The sequence below is a fragment of the Ciconia boyciana genome, chromosome 13 (assembly GCF_034638445.1).
Source record: "Ciconia boyciana chromosome 13, ASM3463844v1, whole genome shotgun sequence".
NCBI classification, from domain to species: Eukaryota; Metazoa; Chordata; class Aves; order Ciconiiformes; family Ciconiidae; genus Ciconia; species Ciconia boyciana.
The window spans coordinates 18,280-37,955 of record NC_132946.1 but is presented as its reverse complement, the minus strand read 5'-3'; the positions used below and the strand labels follow the sequence as shown (position 1 = coordinate 37,955).

Sequence of the window (19,676 nt, the reverse complement as noted above, 5' to 3'; positions counted from 1 at the left end):
CAACTCTAGGTTCTGCGAAAATGTACAGTAGATATGTGCTGCAGGGAGTACCAGGGATGAGAAGAATATGAGCAATTTGAGGATGCTTTTGATTATAGCAAGTCCACGGTAGAGTTTTCACAGTGAAATTTTGGATTAACTTGATTTGGGTATGGATTGATAAAATCTAAGGAAGGCCAGAAGGAAGATGATGATACAGTTGTTCAAGTGTCAGATGCTCAAAACTAGAAAAGTAGTTAAAGTGACAGGGAAGAGGGCATAGCTTTGACCTGTCGTGACGCTAAATCCATCAGGTGTTAGAGGTCATTCTATATATGCAAAGGAGCTTAAAACTGCCAGCTTTGCACTGCTAGAACAAGAACCTTGATGCTTTGTTAATGACAATGATCAAGATAAATGAGAACAGAAGTTTTACCATTTGCCATTCATGCAGCCACACAGGAGTGTATAATCTAAAGTTGAGGATTAAAACGTATCTTACATTTAAAAAGCAGGAGAAGTGGTGCAGAATAAATAAGGAGAGGAAATGCAAGATAGTTAGAGGTGGATCCCATTAATTCTGTATAGAAGAGTGATAGCATGTGAACCAGTTTAAAAATATACATTTGGTTTTTTCCCCTATACGTTTATAAATTAGTGAGAGTGGCAGCCTTGGAAATTCTTTTAATTTTTTGTGATTTGCCCTAAAAAGTAGTTTTTACATGACTTTCTACCACTATTAATGTTTGTAACAGAGTAAATAGGACATACCCAGTTTAACATCTTTATCCATGACCTGGTGGGGGAATCAAGTTTGCAGATGACATGAAATTGGTGGGACCAGTCAATAGGGCTGGGCTGCCATTCAGAGAGATGTAGACAGACTAGAGGAATAGGCCAACAAGATCTTTATGAAATTCATTAAGGACAAGTGCAAAGTCCTGCACCTGAGAAGCAAGAACCTCTTGCAACAATATAGGCTGAGAACAAGAACTAGCTGTCTGGGAAGCAGCTCTGCAGAAAAGGACCTGAGGGTCTTTATAGACAGCAAGCTGAATGTGAGCCAACAGTGTGCTCTGGCAGCAAAGAAGGCCCAACATTATCCCAGGTTGTATTAACAGGACCATGAAGTAGATCAACGGAAGGAGTTACCCTTCTGCTTAGCACTTGTTAGACCACATCTAGAATACTGCATCTGGGTTTGGGCTCACAGTACTGGGATTACATCAGTTAATCACTGCAGGCTTAGGACATGGCTGCCAAGATGGTCAGGGGACTGGAGCACTTGCCCTGCGAGGAGAGGCTGAGGAAGCAGAGCTTGTGTAGCTTGGAGGAAGGAAGGCTTCAGGAGGACCTAGTAGGAGCCTTCCAATACCTATGAGGAGGTCATCAAGAAGATGGAGCCAGCCTGTTCACCGTGGTGCACAGTGGGTGGACAAGAGACAACAGGCATAAGCTGAAACAAGAAGCTAAGACTGGGTATAAGGAAAAATTTTTTCACTATGGGGAGAGTCAGGCAGTGGTTGCTGAGTGTGGTTGTGCAGTCTCCATCCTTGGAGGTTTTCAATGGCTAAAACACTGAGTAACCTGATCTGACTTCATAGCTGACCTAGCTCTGATCAGGAGATTGGACTAGATGACCTCCTGAAGTTTCTTCCAACCTGAATTTTCCTATTATCCGGTGATCCTAAGAATACTTAGCAAGTTGTTTTAATTATCTTCTTTTTAAAAAAAGTGTTATTTAATCTCCATTTAAATAATGCAGAATGCATGAAGTTCTGCTATGTAATTATAAAGCTGTTGACATCTTTTTTTAGTCACCTTTCTATACTGTCTCGTTTCTGTTTATTTTGTGTCTCCGTTCTGTTTAGATATCCCCCAGAACGGAGTTTTGAAGTCACAGATAGGGTCAGTCTTGGTCTGTCAAAACAGAAGAAGGAAAGGAATCTTTGAGCTGCACAGTGCATCTGTCTTTAGGTATAGGGTGGGACAAGAAGCTTGCTGTTTGTAAATATGTTAGGGAGGAAAAAGAGACTAAATAGTCTAGTAGGTGTAGGTGTTTATGCTGGAGAGAAAGAGAACTAACTGAAGAAATCCATCAGCTTTGTGTGGGTGTGTGAAATTTCTTCACTTCCCTCTCACCAAGAGGCCTCAGCTTAAGATGGGGCAGGCCAAAAGGGGATATATTTTGAGTTTGATAATTTTTCAGTAATACAAAAAGCCTGTATTGCCTCTCCTACTTGTCTTGACTTCGATATCATGTTTTGCCAATGACAGGGATCATGATCAGGCCTGTAACCTAAGAATCCTATGCCTTGTCATTTCTTCATTTTACTTTTTTAATTATACAGCTGTTCTTTATGGTTTAATATGTATTGACAGTTCAGAGATTACTTTTCTTTTTGCTCAAACATTTACAAAAACAGAAAGTAGCAAAGAAATGTCCATTTAACGTTGCATTGGGATATTAGAGAACGTGTTGCAAATTCAGTGTAAATTACAATATTTGGAGCAAAGTTTGGAAGAGCATATCACAGAATCATAGAATAGTTGAGCTTGGAAGGGACCTCTGTTGAATTTCAACAAGTCTGAGCACAAGGTCCTGCACCAGGGTCGGGACAGTCCCCGGTATCAGTACAGCCTGGGTGATGAATGGATTGAGAGCAGCGCTGCAGAGGACGACTTGGGGATACTGGTGGGTGAAGAATGGGATATGAGCCAGCAATGTACACTTGCAGCGCAAAAAGCCAATTATCCGGGGCTACATCAAAAGAAGTGTGGCTAGCAGGTCGAGGGAAGTGATTCTCCCCCTCTGCTCTGCTCTTGCGAGACCCCCACCCAGAGCACTGCATCCAGCTCTGGGGTTCCCAGTACAAGAAAGACATGAAGCTGTTGGAGTGGGTCCAGAGGAGGGCCACGAAAATTATCAGAGAGAGAGCGGGCTGGAACCGCTCTGCTATGAAGAAAGGCTGAGAGAGTTGGGGTTGTTCGGCCTGGAGAAGAGAAGGCTCTGGGGAGATGTTATTGTGGCCTTCCAGTACTAAAAAGGGGCCTGTAAGAAAGGTGTAGAAAGACTTTTTAGTAGGGCCCGTAGCAACAGGACAAGGGGCAATGTTTTTAAACTGAAAGAGGGTAGATGTAGATTGGATATAATGATGAAATTCTTCACTCTGAGGGTGGTGAGACACTGGAACAGGTTGCCCAGAGAAGTTGTGGATACCCCATCCCTGAAGTGTTGAAGGTCGGGTTGGGTGGGGCTTTGAGCATCATTTCAAGCATTTCATTTAGTGAAAGATGTCCCTGCCCATGGCAGGGGGGTTGGTCTAGATGATCTTTAAAGGTCCCTTCCAAGCCAAACCATCCCGTGAGATTCTCTGGAGGTCTGTAGTCCATCTGTCCCCTTGTCAAAGTGGGGTCACCTAGAGCAGGTTGCTCAGTGCCTTGTCTAGTAGAGTTTTGAATATCTCCAAAAATGAAGACTCCACAGCCTCTTTGGGCAACATGTTCCAGTGTTTGGCCACCATTGCAGTAAAAAATTTTTTGTGTCTAAGTGAAACTTTCTGTATTTCACTTTGTGCCCATTTTTAAAGAAAAAATTATTCATTCTCATGGTCATTGTTGGCCTCAATCTTGCAGTATGTCTAGCTTTGAAATAGAAATTCTCTGTGGTATTGGTTGAAATCAGGAGAGTAGATACTGCACGATCACTGCTCGTCACACAGAAGGCAATGAGAGGATGTGTGGATTGATTCAGTCACAGTTAAATGTTGTTTTTATTAACTAAAAGATTGGAGGGAATAAACAATAAACAATAAAAGGAGTTAATATGCTGGAAACTCTGCACCAAGTCCCTGTAGACTTTGTGAAGTTATTTTCCAGTTTAGAATGTTACATGGTTACATTTTGTTCACATTTCTTACTTTTTATAATTTCAATGTGTGATTTGTATGAAAAAAATGTTCAGCTAGAAAGAAGTAGCACAGGTACAGGTCATTATATAACGTGATACAGGTGTGCAGTACAGTCATGTTTCTCGGCTATCTAAACTGAAGATCAGTTTATGCACCAAATGCATTTAGATTAAATGAGAAAATTTGCAGATCAAAAAAAAAAAGAATATAATTTGTGTACGAATGCATAATGAAATGGTACCATTTCTCAATCAATATTTTCCTTTTGAAAAGGAGCATCAGACTTCAGCTAACTAATTATGTTTGTAGTGCTTATTTGCAAGTATTTAAATTTTTTCTGAAAGCAGAATTCCCTCGTATGGTAGTGATGTCCAGCTGCATTGGAGAAATGCACTTGCTGGTAAATGATAAGGAACATTATCCTAATCTATTAATTCAGAGGGTTCTTCTGGATTTCTTTCTGTTTGAATTAAAATAAATACTTTTAAAAATACATTCTGTTTATTTTATATGTTTGTACATACATCTGTGTAAGTACATACATGTGTGTATACATATTTTTGGGGTTTTTTTAACAGAACCATCTCAGTGTCTTTTCAGTGGTTAACCCACTTGCTTCAAGTATAACTTCCAGTCTGGCCTCCAGTGTTGGATCAGATAGTTCATCTCCTACAAATGTCTCTGCTATCAGTGCCAAAGCTCTCCCATTCTATTCTGGCAATAACACAGTTGAATCGGTAATAGGTAAGTCTTTAATCTCCAATTGTACATGTTTTGTTGCGTCACTCAAGAAGTTCTTGTTTAAGCGTAGGTTCAAAGAGCTTATTGGTAAAGACAGTGATGTTGTACACACCTGCTTTATTATATGTAGTTAAAAGCAATATCTGAAATTTAATTTAAATGTTTTCACCCCGAATCATTATTTTTCACAAGGTCTCCAATGTGAGCTTAGGAATGAGTGAATGGGACATTCAAACTGGAATTTTGGCATTGGTATTGCCCAGTGATTTAAAAAAATGTGTAAAATCTTCATAATGGAACTCACTGTGTTGCTAGAAGTGGAAGTACTGTCTCTTCAGCTTCTGTTGGTGGGCTGATGAGAGTTGACTTTTTTTTTTAATGTTACCATAGCAGATGCAATTACAGATCTTACCATGTTCACATGAAAATGGGAGCTTTTTCTTTGGCTGACTGCATATTCTTCAGTCTGGTTATATGTATGATCAAGAACAAAAGCTTTTGTTCACACTATGTGGATGAGATCTGAAAGGACACAAAGAGGAGGACCCCTTGCTTTCTGGGTGCACAAGACAGATTCTGGGCAATACTCACTTCCAAAATTTCTGTCATTAGCCCAGAGCCTTTCCCATGCTTCCAACCAGCTAGGCTGTTTATGTGGAAAATGGTAAAAGGAGAGAAATATTTCAATGATAATTAGACACTGGGAACTTCAAAACTGGTCATGGTACTCCTGCTATGGTCTCACAGGTGCTGGATAGAGAGGAATAATCACTTCCTCCAACCCACTAGCTACACTTTTACTAATGCAGGCCAATATGCTGTTAGCTTTTATTACCACAGAACATGCTGAATGTGTCATTCATCAGAATTCCTAGATCTTCTGCAATGCTGCTTTCTGATCATTTGGCCCCCAGCCTGTACTGTTGCAAGGCATTATTCTGTCCCAGGTGCAGCATTATTGTATTTGCTTTTGTTGAACTTTGAGGTTTCCATCAGTCCTGTTCTCCAGCCTTTTGAGATCCCTCTAGGCAGCAGTCCTGCCATTGAGTGTATCAGCTGCTCCCCTTAATTTAGTGTTATCCACAAACTTGCTGAAATTTGTGGCGCTTTTACACTAAATGTGGTTTATTCAGGAGGCTGTGGCAGGGAATGTTGTGATTTGAAAGATGCTGTATTTCACATTCTTTGGTGTAAGTCACATGATCAGGGAGTTGCTGTGATTAGCTGGTGTACTTGAAGCTTTCTGTGTTTAAATCGATGTGTAGCAGCGACCAGGGGACTGCAGACAGTGAGTCAGCACTTCGGCATGGTAAGTTAGACATTCGCTCTTTTAATTTTTTTAGGAAAGAAATCTATGCAGAATATTAAATGATGGATCTTTTTCTGCAGTCTCACAAGTGTATAGCTTGCTTTCCTTAAAGGTTTGTTTGATCTGTGTGTTAGAACATAAAATAAATTTTAAATTATTTTTGAATTTCAGAATTAGAATGAGCAGAATTTTAGTTTTTATTCTATGCAAGTAATATAATTTCATTGGCTTATGGTTAATATTTTAAGATATACTATGGAATGAAATCACATTTTTGTCAAGATAAACATTGCTTCTGGAATAAGTGGAGGCTAGCTGGCTGTAACAAGTTACTCATATAACAATAAAAAACACGGTCTAATTTCTGTATACTAGATGTGGTGCTAATTCAGTATAATTTTTAAATCGTGATATACTGAACCAGTGTTGCAAAGTCGTTTAAACAGTGATATGCTATGTTTCCCATGTCCCAGTGTGATTACATTATTGAGCATAAGAGACTCTTAATTCCTCTGAGTTAGAATATGCCTCTGCCGTCTACAGATATTTTTCTAAAACAGTTTTCAGTATGCTATGTTTGTTAACAGAATATGAATCATAAAATGCATGTCTCATATATGTATAAGTTAGTGTACTTTATGGTAACTGCGTAGATTTTGGCTTTTTTTCTTAAAAGAATTTCATATATATAAAAATTCTTTTTCCAGAGTTCTACTTTGTGGATATACAGGATGGCATTGAAAATAAGGTGCTGCATGTAACCCAAATAGAGCAGAAAATCAAGAAGTTACTGTAGAACAGAAAATGTATTCTTGTAGGAGGTGGTGGATTGAGGAATCGTTAAAAAAAGGGATAGAAAAAGAGCTGCAGCAAGGGAAGGGGCTAGGTGATTATGGGAAAAGGGGATGAATGGGTTTGGATAAAGGATACGGGGAAATACAGGAGGAGAGTTACATTAGCAAGGACTGAGGAAGCTTTGTCAGACAGTGGGGTCTGTAGCCCTTTCTGTGGCCCTCTATCTTGATCTCACGGGGAGCTCCAAGCCCTCTCCGTCTGCTCCCTGAGTAATAGTCCCCACGAGCTGGGGAAGAGAAGGGTGCAGGGGAATTGGGAATAAGCATAGCAATCAGATAGAACCAGTATTTAGCATTGAGGCTTGGACAATATGTTGAAAACTGAGGAATGATCGAGTGAAAGAAGGTATACTGTTGCAGTCTACTCCTGTCAGAGTCAAGAGAGGTTGGTTGAGTTGTCTGGTTTTGTCCTGGTAAAAAAAAAGAAAGAAGCATAATCTGAGAACATAAAAGCTGCAGGGTGTTTGAAGTCCTCCTGAAATTAAAAAAAAAAAAAAAAAAAATTTTAAGAGAATGGAGAAATTAGATAAGCAAAGTGTCAAAGGAGACAGATTTGTAGAGGAATAAATAGGGAATGGGCAGCAGTGAAGGGAAATTACTCAAGTGGTAGTAGGGAGAAGGTGGAACCTTAACATTAGAGTTAAGGTCCTGCCAGCCTGATACTCCACGCTGTTGTCTGTGTTAGGTTCTGGGTGGACCTCCTTCTGGGATTGTTTTGGTTGCTTCCGTTGCTTTCTATTGGATACTCAAGCATGGGGATTTTGCCTGTCTGGGAGACTTGCCATTCAAGGAAAATTGGTGTCTCTCCATTTGCTTCCCATATGTGTTGTGACCTTAAGATGCTGCCTGTGTTCTCTCCCTGCACTCCAGTGACTTTCCACCATGTGAGGTGGAATGTGAGAGAGCCAGAAGGTATCAGAAATTAAGCTTTGAAAATCTAGATAATAAACAGTAGGGAGACATGTCAGTTCTTTTTGTGGTAGGGGAGGACAAGTGTGCCAGAATGAGTTAAGGCCTCACATGAGGAGAACATGACAGGTTAGTGATTTAGTAAGGGTGCAGGCTTAGATTTGATCTACTATTTGAGTAGTAGGATTTATGTCAGCCTCGTTGTGTTTTGTTCCTACTTGTCATACTTGCATAGCAACATACTGAGCCAGACACTGCAAATAACTTCAAATATTAATAACATCTGGGTGATATGGAGAATTGCAAGAGCTTGAAAAAAAGTTTGTTTCCCTGTTTAAAGATAATGACGGTGCTAATGATGGAATTTTAAAGCCTCTCTTTTCATGATTGAGCGAATTTTGAATTTTTTGAAAGAAAGTGGAACAGCTTCTCTTGGTGAAAGTGAGAGGGATCTCTCCCAGAATATTCTGCAGCGTAGTGGCGAGAGGTTTGCTATCGCAAGTGCATGGCGTTTTTGCACAAAGGATGTTGACACAAGTTCACATGTGTGAAGATTTATTAGCGGGTTGCATAGCTGATGGCACATAATGGTGAAAATTATTTCCACATAAATATAGAAACATAAGAAAAGAGAGATAGAAGAAAGGGAAAGAGAAAACTGTCCCAGCAGCCAGGTGGGAAACGAAGTGACAGGCAGGGCAGACGAGCATCCTCTCTTGGGTGTCCTCTCCAGTGCAGTGGCACATAAGTCTTTTCCCATATTAACTGTATTAACTTTAGTTTTTTATCAAGACCGTCCCAAACTCCTTACGGGCTCTTCCTGCTTACGATGTTATTAGTGTTAATTGGAGCACACTTTGGCCAGTGGATGGTGCTGCATGCTAATTGGTTGTTGAGCTGTGTCCAAAGATATTATTGGGTCCCGCTAACGTAAATCAAAAGCTACAATCAGGAGTAGGGGAAGAGGAGAAAGGAAGCATGATTGTCACACCAGTGGCAGTCACTTCCCCTGAGAACCTACCATAACAATGCTCTGAGAGCTGGCAGGTGCCAGATGGTGAGCATAACAAGATGGTGAGCATGAGAACAAAGGAGGAAACATACTGTCCCGGAGACCCTGGAAGGCACGACCGAGAGCAGCTGGGTGAAGGGGCAAGACAGGCAGGCTACAGTGCTGCAGATGAAAGGCCCTTACCTGTATGAAAGGCACAGTGCAGCAATGGGGATCCAAAACCCGGTATGGAAGATGGACTTCTAATCTGGGTTTCACACAGCACTTGTGGCCACTCTAGGCCTTGAGTCATCAAATAAAAGGAGGCCATCTCTCCCCTCCTTACTGTATTGTATGGAAGGACTGGCTTAGGCACCTGTCTCCAAGAGAAGGTTATTGCTGGAAAACTTTGAAAAGCTAGGGCATATCCCTTCAGGCCAATATGATGATACAGAGAGAGCTTCCTGCCTCTGACTGCTGGACACCAAGCTGCTTTGTCAGTACTGCTGAAAGATAAGGATTATTGTTTGGGCACAACTCTGTACTAATAAAGTTGTGTTGCTTTTGAGACCCAGAGTAGTAACTCCTCTCAAAGAGCTATGTTAACTCTCAGGTATCTTTGTCGTGAGTGTCATTGTGTGGTATGGGAACTTTATCTCTAGGCTGGTATTTTGTTCTGGACAGCTTAGGCAGCTTCCTGCTGAGCACTGTTCTGTGGTTCCTGCTTCTAGGTCAGTAACTCTCTTTATATATTATCTGGAGCTCTGGGACTGTGGAGTCTGTTAGATAGCCTAGTCAACGTTAGAAAATGCCTATACATAATAACATTGCACTGATCTTGTATTAATGATGCAAATGGTCCTTTCAGTTTCTGACTTTTAGCACTTTTACAACTGTCTAGTACTTCTGCAAAGAATTTCTGCAGTTTACAGTGCCTATTGTTTAGGACTAGGCTATGAGAGAGGAATCGGTCTAATTACAAAGGGATCAAGAGATTCCTTTCGGATCTTCTGCAAACTTTTACACAAGCCGGTGTGTCTTTTATTTCTGTTTGTTCCTTTTCAACTCATTTAGGCTTTGTGCCAGTTTTTAATAATGATTTTCAACATAAAGTCTAAAAATTCTTTACAAAGTTGATCACTATCACTGACCACAGTGACTGGGGTAGTCACTTTCCTACCTGTAAAATCAGTATTTATGCAGACTTCTCTCCTGTCTTCCTGACTGTGCAGTTGTTCAACATTAGTTAAAATATAGGTACAGAGGGATAATTTCCTTAAATACACCCCTTTCTGCGCAGAAAAGAAGTTAAGAGGAAGAAGAGAAAAAATATCCATCTTCTAACACTTTATAAGCAGTGTACCTAATAAGAAGTATAGCGATAAGAACTTTTTCATGACATTGCCTATAGAAATTTTAGGCTGACATAAGCCTTAAAATGAAAGGCAGTCTAACTGTTGAGTCTACGTGAAATATTGATTTTGATTTTTACTTTATTTATTTTAAAATATTGCACATTTTCATTTGAATATTCTGACATTCCTTACATCTGTATGCCCTGATATGTAACTCCGTTACCCCAAGGGCTAACTGTTGTAAGGGGCATTTACAGTGCCTTTCCTCAGGTATAATACCTGGTTTTATTCAATAATAATAAAAAATATATTTGCATAGATATCAAAATTTTATTTTTGCTCTTTTTCTGTTGATGTACATCTAAGCACAAGAGGTGACACAAGTTTATTGAAAATCCAGATAGATAGCCACCTCTCCATTATCCTCTGTTCATATCTTTCATATATAAGTTGTATGAAAGTTTTCCCTTTTAGAAAATACAGAGGATATCCTTCACTGTGTGTCTGTAGTATGCTTAAGATTGTGAGCTAAATGCAAAAAGAGTTCTATGATGGAAACGCTAACAAAGCCAGTCAAATAAAGTTTCCTCATTTCAGCCATCATGATAGTTTTATGGCTAATTCGAGGATAATTCATTGATACAATGTTTTGTTTAACAGGTTCTGCTTTAGATTTGCATTTTAATGATGTGAACGTCGCATCCATAGATAGAGAATTAGAAGATCAAGAAGGCAGTGACCTTGGATTAGCAAGTAAGAGGTCCAATTTGTAAAATTATACTCATTTAAAATATCTTCTTTCTTACCTTTCTAAACTTTTACTCACTGAAATAGTTACAGACAGCAAAGACTTTGAAGAAAAGTCCTCAGTTTTGTTTCAGCTGTTTAAATTTGTGGTGTAAAGGGATTGCACCGCTGTCATCCTGTCTGTACTTTGCAAGGGATCAGTCTATTAAACGTTTTGGTTTTGGTTTTTTTTACCATGCTTAATGACTTGGGCCCATGGGCATAATAGTTGATGGAAGGGCTTACATGCACGTACAGGAAGGCATTATGCTTGACTGCCTGCATGTTGAGTGCTGCAAACGTCTGACAGCAGGCAGTATGTACTGTGGGGACCAAAAAGTACTTCCATGGTTAGCTGGTTGCTGAGAGGGGGAGTGGAGACAATTCTTGAGGAGAAGGAGCTAGCAACCTTTAGGACTTTAATACTTGCAAGTTAGGGACTTAATCTTTCTGTGAATCTAACCTGGAAGGAGCAATTTAGTTGAAGGTCTTTTGGGAAGTATTCAGCCATTTGGCCTCTTCTGGGACAGGAGAGGAGAGGGAAGGAAGACATAGCAAAGGAGAGCAGTGCAGGGAAGAGACAGCAGGGAGGAAGGATGAAGGGGGGAACATCAAGAAATTAAGATGCCACCTTTTATTTGTGAAAGTAGAAAAGGGAAAATAATTGAGAGAAAAAAAGAAAAATAGGAAATGAAAACTGAGGGACTGTAATTTTGTTATATTCCTTTGAGAGTCATAGAGCAAGATAACAGACACATTTTTATACTACTTCCATTTATTTTCTGATATCTGTTTTGCTAGCATTTCTTTGAAGGAGGTCTACAGCGATTATTAAGTTGGTTGTGCATATGTGTTAAGCTTCCACTTGCACAAACAAAACTGTATTCTTGGATGGCAAACGTGTTCCTCCCATGTCCTTCTTGCCCTGTGGCTGTAGACACAAAGGGTAAAACAACTATAGCTACGCCCTAGTTTATTATTGCTGACTGTTGCTCTAAGAAGAAAAGCTTGCACTCAGTGTCTCTATACAGTATGCAATTTTTCTCCCTTTAACATAATTATTATATCTTTAGTGCACTGGCTTTAACAAATATACAGATATATTTGATGTTGTTGGAATATGTAAGTTGTCACTGGGACTGCAGTGGATAGGACAGTACCCAAGTATTACAGATTGAAGGCTTTGTCATAAGGCATGGAAATCGTTTTGACCCAAGTGAACATCAAGTGCCCTCACTCCCTCAGGAAAGCATATATTATAAGCAACTGTAAGTTGCTTCTTTTCAGAAATAACACAGATGTTCAGAGGGATTCTGCTTCAAACTTTTCCTCCTCCAAGTGCTTCCTTTGCAGTGGACGGGGACAGTTAGTTCTAGGCAAGATCATTAATTTTATCACCCAAGTAGTTTGTGGATACATGAAGCCTCAGAGGAAACAGAATTCAGGAAAGTCATTTGGTTTGAAATGGACTTTTTCACTTCATCAGCTTGCTCATTTGAAGGTGGGCAGAAGATGCCTCACATAAAGTGACTGGTGACATGCTTCTGTCTTCAGATCTGAGCAGAGCATTTGGGGAGGCAGTTTACAATTCACATTTGGTGTTGTTGATGTTTTGGCATCAAGCAGTGACATCACATCATATTGGCCATCTTCTGCATCTACTCGATCTACTATCTGTGTGAACTGGTAATCCATGTCAGTTTTGATCATGATTGGACGATTGTTGATGGGGAATACTGGGTTGTACATGGCTGGATGACTTCTTGCAAATGTTATAACTTCATCAGGAAGGTCCTTGGTGGAATCAAAGCCTCCAAATGTTTTACTGGGACAAGTTCCTGGCCATGGATATGGCACTCGTCCTTAGTAGGGAACCCACTGGTAGTTTGGGCCATCTTGGTGGGCATAGGGACCAAGAAATACCCTCCTCACATCAGTCATGCTGTACATACACACTGCTGACCCCTTGAAAATATTACTGGAAGTTGTGAACACTCCTTAGACTACTGGATTTTTAGGGTCTTTTGAGTTCATTAAGAACACATCCTGTAGTTCATCAAAGTGTGTGTCAATGGCATTGGGTCCTGGCACAGAACAAATCAGACGTGCTTTGAGGAAAGTTGTCCATTTGTTAACAAGGCTCCTGTGCCCACCAAAGTCATTCTTGCAGATCTGCCCTATTCTGGCAGATTGTAGCAGTGGCTTCATTATTGATAGCAAGAGCTAGAAGAAACCAGTGCTGGATCACACTGATTAAGAAGTTTCTTACACCAGGTATTAATTTCTGAGATCTTGACAACAGCGCTACAAGCTCTGGTGCCCCTCCCACCTTGACTGTGTTTTCTCCCAAGGTGGTTCTTCGTTAGGAGGGGCTGTATTTGTGGTACCCGTATACTTCGGGTTATTAGGGGATCCATACAGAATGACCCAAAATGTTACAGTCTCAACAGGAAGTCATCTAGTTTTATGTAGATTCTTGTCAATAATATTAGTGGGAATATCTTCAGAGGTTTTAGGGCTTTATATTTCTTTTGGTTCTTACCATTTTCTGTCCAGTGATGATGCTAAGAGGTTGTTCCTTCACCAGAACAGTTTATATGTTATCTGTTAACGTTTTCCATTACTGTTCATGATATTGCCCTTCATTATTATGCTGTGTATGATTTTCAAGGTATGTAGTCTCGTTTGCTTAACTCTAGTTTATATATTAGAATAAAAACCAAATTTTTCTTAATCCTTTAAGTTTCAGTCAGTTTCTCCACTTGTGTTAGTTGTTAGCTGTAAAAATGAGTAAGTCGAATAACTTGATCTGAAAAGTGTTTTCTCTTTCTTTGTAGCTGCAGATTAGGCCAGTGCTGTGTAAAGCTACAAATTCTGTTTTCAGGCACTTGGAAAACTACTTTCAAGTGTTCAATTTAAAAAATACTTTTGCAGTAGGAGATAAATAAAGTTTTCTTTTTTAATGGGGAAGATATTGGGTATAATTTAATTTACATTTGATACATTTTTCAGAAAAATACTTACAGAGAGCTGTGTACTGCTTGGGAATGAATTTTTTTTTTTCCTCCCCCAATGCATACATAGGTCAAAGATTACTGGGAAGTTCAGCACCTGTCAACATTCCAGGTTCTCTTGTTCGTTCCTCATCTTTACATTCATCATCATCACTTTCAACCTCTCCACTCAGTTCTCTTTCACAATCGCTGTCTCAGTCTTTTGTTTCATCCACTACGGCCCCTCACCACCAGCAGCCTCAGCCTTTGAAGACAGAACATAGTATGTTAGGCACCCCAGCCTCTTCTCACAACTCTTTAGGTAAGTAAGTTGAAGGCTGCACTTTGTGTATTGTAAGAGGGAACTCAATGGCAGGTAAGAACTGTTCAGTTCAAGGCTTTGCATGTTTCTTATGACTTAATCTGGACAACAAAGCCTAGCTATTGTAATTGATAACACTACTGATAATAGAGTTATATGTGGTATGTGGGAGAAAGTTAAAGGAGTGAACTTCTGTTCCTATTGAAGGGAAAAAAAGAATTCTTGGAAAAGGAGATATTTACAGAGGCATTTGAAAGGGGTAAAAAAGTGCAGTTGGCATACAGGCAGCAGGAATGCATTTTAGCTGCAGCATTTTGCTAAAGGAAAATACAAAACAGAGAAAGAGGAAGAATTAAAATGAGGTATGAGCTGCTAGGAACAAAGCTTTTTGTATATAAATGGATTCCCACTCTTCCTTCTCCTTTTGTGGACTGTACTGTCTTTTATTAAAAGCGGCAAGAAAAAAAACGTGGTAGGTCTCCTGAATTGCTCCAAATACTGTAAACATTTTCCAGACTGTCACATTTCTGAAGGTAGTGAAATAACATTATGAGTCTTGCAAATAAAAGCAGAAATTTTGCATATGTGGCACATCTGTGTTGTTCTGCATGTGACACATTTTGCAGCAGTGTGTGCAGAATAATTATTTTTTCTGCCTTTGTTTTACAGGTTTAAATGGTGTTACAGGGAGCATCTGGGACTTTGTAACTGGGAGCTTCTCTCCTAGTCCGTCCCCAGTACTAAGCAGTGGCACTACTCCCTCAATAAGTTCAAACGCCAGTGGGAACGAACTAACTCGAGTTAGACAGGAACTTGATGATGCCAAGAGAAAACTAAAACAATGGGAAGAATCTTGGCAACAAGTAAAACAGGTATGCTAATTTATGGTAATACTAAATTTTATATATATATATTTTTTAACAAACAAGCAGCTCCTACTGCTTTTCCTTTTTCCATGTCGTCTTATCCTTGGACGCAGAGTTTTATTACAATCTGTCAAAGGAATGTTTTTTCCATCCTCAAAATGAGCTAGCGGCATAAAGGAAACTGAGCTTTTTAAAGGGCAATTCATTTTCTGAAAGTCGGTCTGCCTCTCTAGCCAGGGACACTTACACATATTCAAGATAGGGCTGAACAGCAACATACCTTGATGTTTAAGTAAGTAAAGACATACATTCCCTCCCGTACCTCTTTCAGATGATAAGCACGTAAAAAAAGTAGAGGCTTGTAGTGTACCTGGACAGTATCTAGCCATCTCAGCAGTCAAACTGAGGTTGTTGATAACTGCCATTCTAGTGCATTTTCTGTAGTCCTTTACTTCCCCTCATGTTGTTCTCGCTGTGACAAGGAGTAGCTAAGTAGCTGTACTAAATTTTGATAGTTTTTGACATCTCTTGACATTAAATCATGAATTTAACATTTAAACTGTGTTCCATTTATAGAGCTCCAAAAAGGCTTCTGGCTGTTCACAGACAAGTAACACTGACATGCCTAAAAATTATATTAAGACAAAACAAGAAGAGTTGTTAATTAGAAGGTAGGATAAGTAGGGAGAAGTGTTAAATTGACAGTAAATGCATTGTTATGTCTAAAATTAGAGATTACCTGCATCTTTGAAGGCTTTTGAATTTGCTCTTCTGTTGTTAATTTAAAAAGTGTATTTTTTATATTCTGGAAATGTCTTTCTCCCAGGCATGTGATGCATGGCAGAAAGAGGCTCAAGAAGCAAAGGAACGTGCTAACATCGCAGATGCGGACAAACAACTCGCGCTTCAGAAGAAGGAGGAAGTGGAAAATAAATTTAAAAAGCTGAAAGCGCAATTAGCTGCTTGTCTATCTACGACATTACCTTATATGAAAAACTATGGCGATATAGAAAAGATATCCTTGCCAAAGCTTCGTTCCTTACAAAATCGGCTGCACTTAGACTTAGAAAAAATAGATGAGGTGAGTTTCTTCATCTGCGTAACTATTTTTGATTAACTGAAACTGGCAGCTCAATAACCTTCAATGACATATTTATGCCAGCTTTCATTTCAAAGAGCATCATTGCTCTCAGTGTTAAGTCTTTCTTTTCTGGAATAGAGGATGGTTCAGATTTCTCAACCTAATGGATTATTCTAAGTTTTTGACCAGCTATCAGAAGAAATTACAAGTGATTCAGAAGAATTCTTGGGGTGATTAAAAAAAAGATTTAAAGCCAGCTTTTACGCCCAACGTTTTGGGCACCACCTAAATAAATAAAAATAGTTGCCCTAAATAAATGAAAATAGTTACATGCTTTTCACTTATTTAGAAGGTAGGTGGTGAGGTTCCCTGCTAGGAGTTTGTGTAGTCAGAGAGGCCAGTACAGACTTGGAGCATAGAATCATTGACATTAGAAGGGACCTCTGGAGATCATCCAGTCCAACCTCCTGCTCAAAGCAGGGTCAACTTGAGCAGGCTACTCAGCGCCTTGCCCGGTAGCGTTTTGAGTATCTCCAAGGATGGAGAGTCCACCACCTCTGTGGGCAACCTTTTCCAGTGTTTGACCACCCTCACAGTAAGATAACTTTTTTCTTAGGTCTATGTGGAATTTTCAGTATTTTAATTTGTGCCCATTGCCTCTTTCACTGGATACCACTAAGAAGAGTCTGTCCCTATCTGTTTTACTCCCTCCCATCAGGTATTTATACACACCGGTAAGATGCCATCTCTTTTCAAGGCTCTTGAAACAATCTCAAACAATCCCAGGTCTTTCAGCCTCTCCTCTTATGTCAGATGCTTCAGTCCCTTAATCACCTTAGTGGCATATTGCTGTATTTCACCTTCTCTCAAATCCAGACTCAGTTTCTGCCAAAATTTAGGATGCTCTTTCGCTGCCAGATTGAGGGCATTTCTCAGGGCTCTCAAAGCTCGGAATATCAGGTGCCACTCCTCTGAGCACATCAAGGAAGATAATAATGACCACGCACTGCTCCAGGCACCATACTTCAAACCTTGCTGGGCACAATTTGGTTTTACGTCGTTTTCTCCCCTGCAATGTCAGAGGGCAGTGACACCACATAGGACACCAATTCTTGCTGTTTCGTTTTGACTGTGATGGGACTGTCCAGACAAAAAAAAAGATTTCCTTTCACTACTGGGACAGTCTGCCATACTCTAGTACCTGCTTGAGTTCAGCAGTGTCGTCTTTGTCTCAGTGCACCTCCTATCCAGTGCCATCTGTATCAGTATGAACTACAGCCTTGAAAAAAAAGCCAGGCTCTCTTTAGAAGAGTTTAAAACATAATGTAAGTCTTTGTCAATAAAGTAGGAGGACGAGGAGGAGACTTGCTAGTTATCAGGCTCCTGTTATCAAGTACATTTACAGGATTCTGGATTGGATTAGGGACCACTATTGTTTTTCTCCTAAGGGATTTTAAAGACGAGCAAAAGAGTCTTGGGATCTCTTACCAAAAAAGTCATTGCATCCTGGAATGGAAGTCATCTTGGCCAGACTGGAGTGATCAGAACCATTACCACCTTTTCCAGCTCCTCAGCTTCTCAGGTTTCCTTTACCACTGTGGCCTCTTCTCACCTAGCTCTTCCTTCCAGGAGAAAGCTGCTGTCTTAGGCAGTGCCACACATAGCGTTCTGGGTTCTTCTCTTAGTCCGAACCATGTCTTGCTCTTCAAAAATAACACGGCTTTTAGATGCTGTTCAATTCTTGTTCCTTAATAGGGTTGATATGGCTTATCGCATGGAGACATTTATTTGCAGTTGTAACATCCTCCCCGAAGTCTGTGTCAGTAGCTTTATTCAAAGTATCGCGCATTTGGGATGCTTCCATTTTGTCCTAATGCGAACATCTCCCATGGCATACGAAAATGTAACAGTGGTTTGAAATGGCAAAATGAGGGAGTAAATGACAATGAAAAAGGTTTATTTCCTCTTTTTTATTTTGTTTTTGCTTGTTTGCATCACTCATCCCAATTATGCAGGAAAATTTCAGTCCAGAGATTCAATCCTAGATATTTTGCTTTCTAAAAGCACCTATACTCCTCCAGCTGCTACTTTAAAGGTTGTGCGTGCTCAGATCTTATGACCCTCAATTCAGCTGTCTGTCATACAAAAACATTGTCCTTTGTGTTGTTAAATTAGACGTTTATTTGGCACAGCGAAGCGTAAAGCTGCTAGAACGCAACTGTATACTTTGGAATCGTTTTTACTGAGTGCAATAATCTTTTTACAGGTGATTTTTCAGCTTCAGTCAAAGAAGTGTATCGTATGTCGGGAAGGTGATCGTAGCATTATCCTGAATCCATGTCAACATTATGTACTTTGTGATCACTGTGCAGCTGCACAAGAAGAATGTCCCTGCTGCACGAAAAAAAAAAATCTGTGGTAACATACAGGCATAGTACTCATATCATGTTCATTAATTAAATAACTCTATGTTTTTGTATTTTGTAGAAGAATTATATCACTCATAATTAATCCATTTAATAGTGCTAGACTAATTTCCATTTTGATGGGGGAAACTTAGTCGCTTGAAGATAGAGAATAAGGCTTGCTTACCTTTACATATCAACTTCAGTCATTTGATGAGGTTCTATAGTCCTGAGGTTCTTTCATTCCCCCCCCAATCCCATTGCAGCCTTTTCTGACTTCCACTTACATTCCTTGTGCACAAGCTACTTAGGTTCATTTGCACTGTAATCACTTTGTATAAATCTTACCATAATGCCTGAATGAAGTGTTTATACCTGTTACTTTCATTAACAGAAGATGGATATGTAGATAGAGTTACTACACACTCAGCAGTACAAACGGTCCCTTTGCCATGTCTGTTGTGTGTGGAACGCCAGAGCCAGTATTTTGGAATCAGTCTAACACTACGTTTACTTGGATGTTTGAAAAAACTCTGATTAATATAAAAGCACTTTTTAATTATTGTGTTTTGTTAGAAGATATGTTGTAAATTGCTTCAAGCTGCTTTCTAGGTCTTATGTTTATTTTTAAATATGCAATAATATGACGTGTTATATGTGTACCGTGAATTTAAAATATTTCACATGGTTTTACTGTTTAATCACAATATGATTAACTAGAAATGACAACTTATCTAGTTTTTTTACAATTTATAAGTTAACTGCATACTGTAGTATTTATAAATGTACCAGCGGAGACAAAAACAGTGAGGCAGATATGCTTTCATATTCAAAGACATGTTTTCAATTTTGTGAAACAAATCAGTTTTAGTAAACAACTTGCATTTGCATATTTCCCTCAGTTTGGATATTTGTAGTCTTAAAGTTTTTTGTACATCTCCTAACCTGTGTGGTAGTCATTGGGAGCAGATATGATATATATATAATATTACCAAGTGCCTATGCCCAATATCCTATAAAATGGCAGAAGACATAAAAAAAGAGTTTTGCAAATAATTTCTATTGCTTAATTTTGTATTGAACAATTTGACAATAACTAGAATATGTCTCTTGCTTTTATAAATACTTAAAAATACACTTTTTTCAGTAATGAAGTAATGCATGTTTGAAAGGA

General features: G+C 39.4%; 1 protein-coding gene and 1 pseudogene across 8 annotated transcripts in view; one reads left to right on the top strand and one right to left on the bottom strand.

Annotated features, from left to right (window-relative positions):
* UNKL (unk like zinc finger) overlaps positions 1–19,370 on the top strand; it is a 59,439-nt gene extending 40,069 nt beyond the window's left edge. For 6 of the 8 annotated variants that reach the window (XM_072878724.1, XM_072878720.1, XM_072878722.1 and 3 more), the window contains 6 exons: positions 4,469–4,634; positions 10,710–10,802; positions 13,920–14,150; positions 14,820–15,022; positions 15,843–16,097; positions 18,364–19,370. In XM_072878724.1, coding sequence (XP_072734825.1) covers positions 4,469–4,634; positions 10,710–10,802; positions 13,920–14,150; positions 14,820–15,022; positions 15,843–16,097; positions 18,364–18,519 — 1,104 coding nt within the window. In that variant the 3' untranslated portion in view covers positions 18,520–19,370. The remainder of the gene's footprint in view (positions 1–4,468; positions 4,635–10,709; positions 10,803–13,919; positions 14,151–14,819; positions 15,023–15,842; positions 16,098–18,363) is intronic. The other 2 variants (XM_072878728.1, XM_072878721.1) reach the window with 2 other exon arrangements.
* On the bottom strand, positions 12,248–13,164 carry LOC140659277 (semaphorin-3A pseudogene; annotated as a pseudogene).
* Positions 19,371–19,676: the final 306 nt, after the last annotated feature.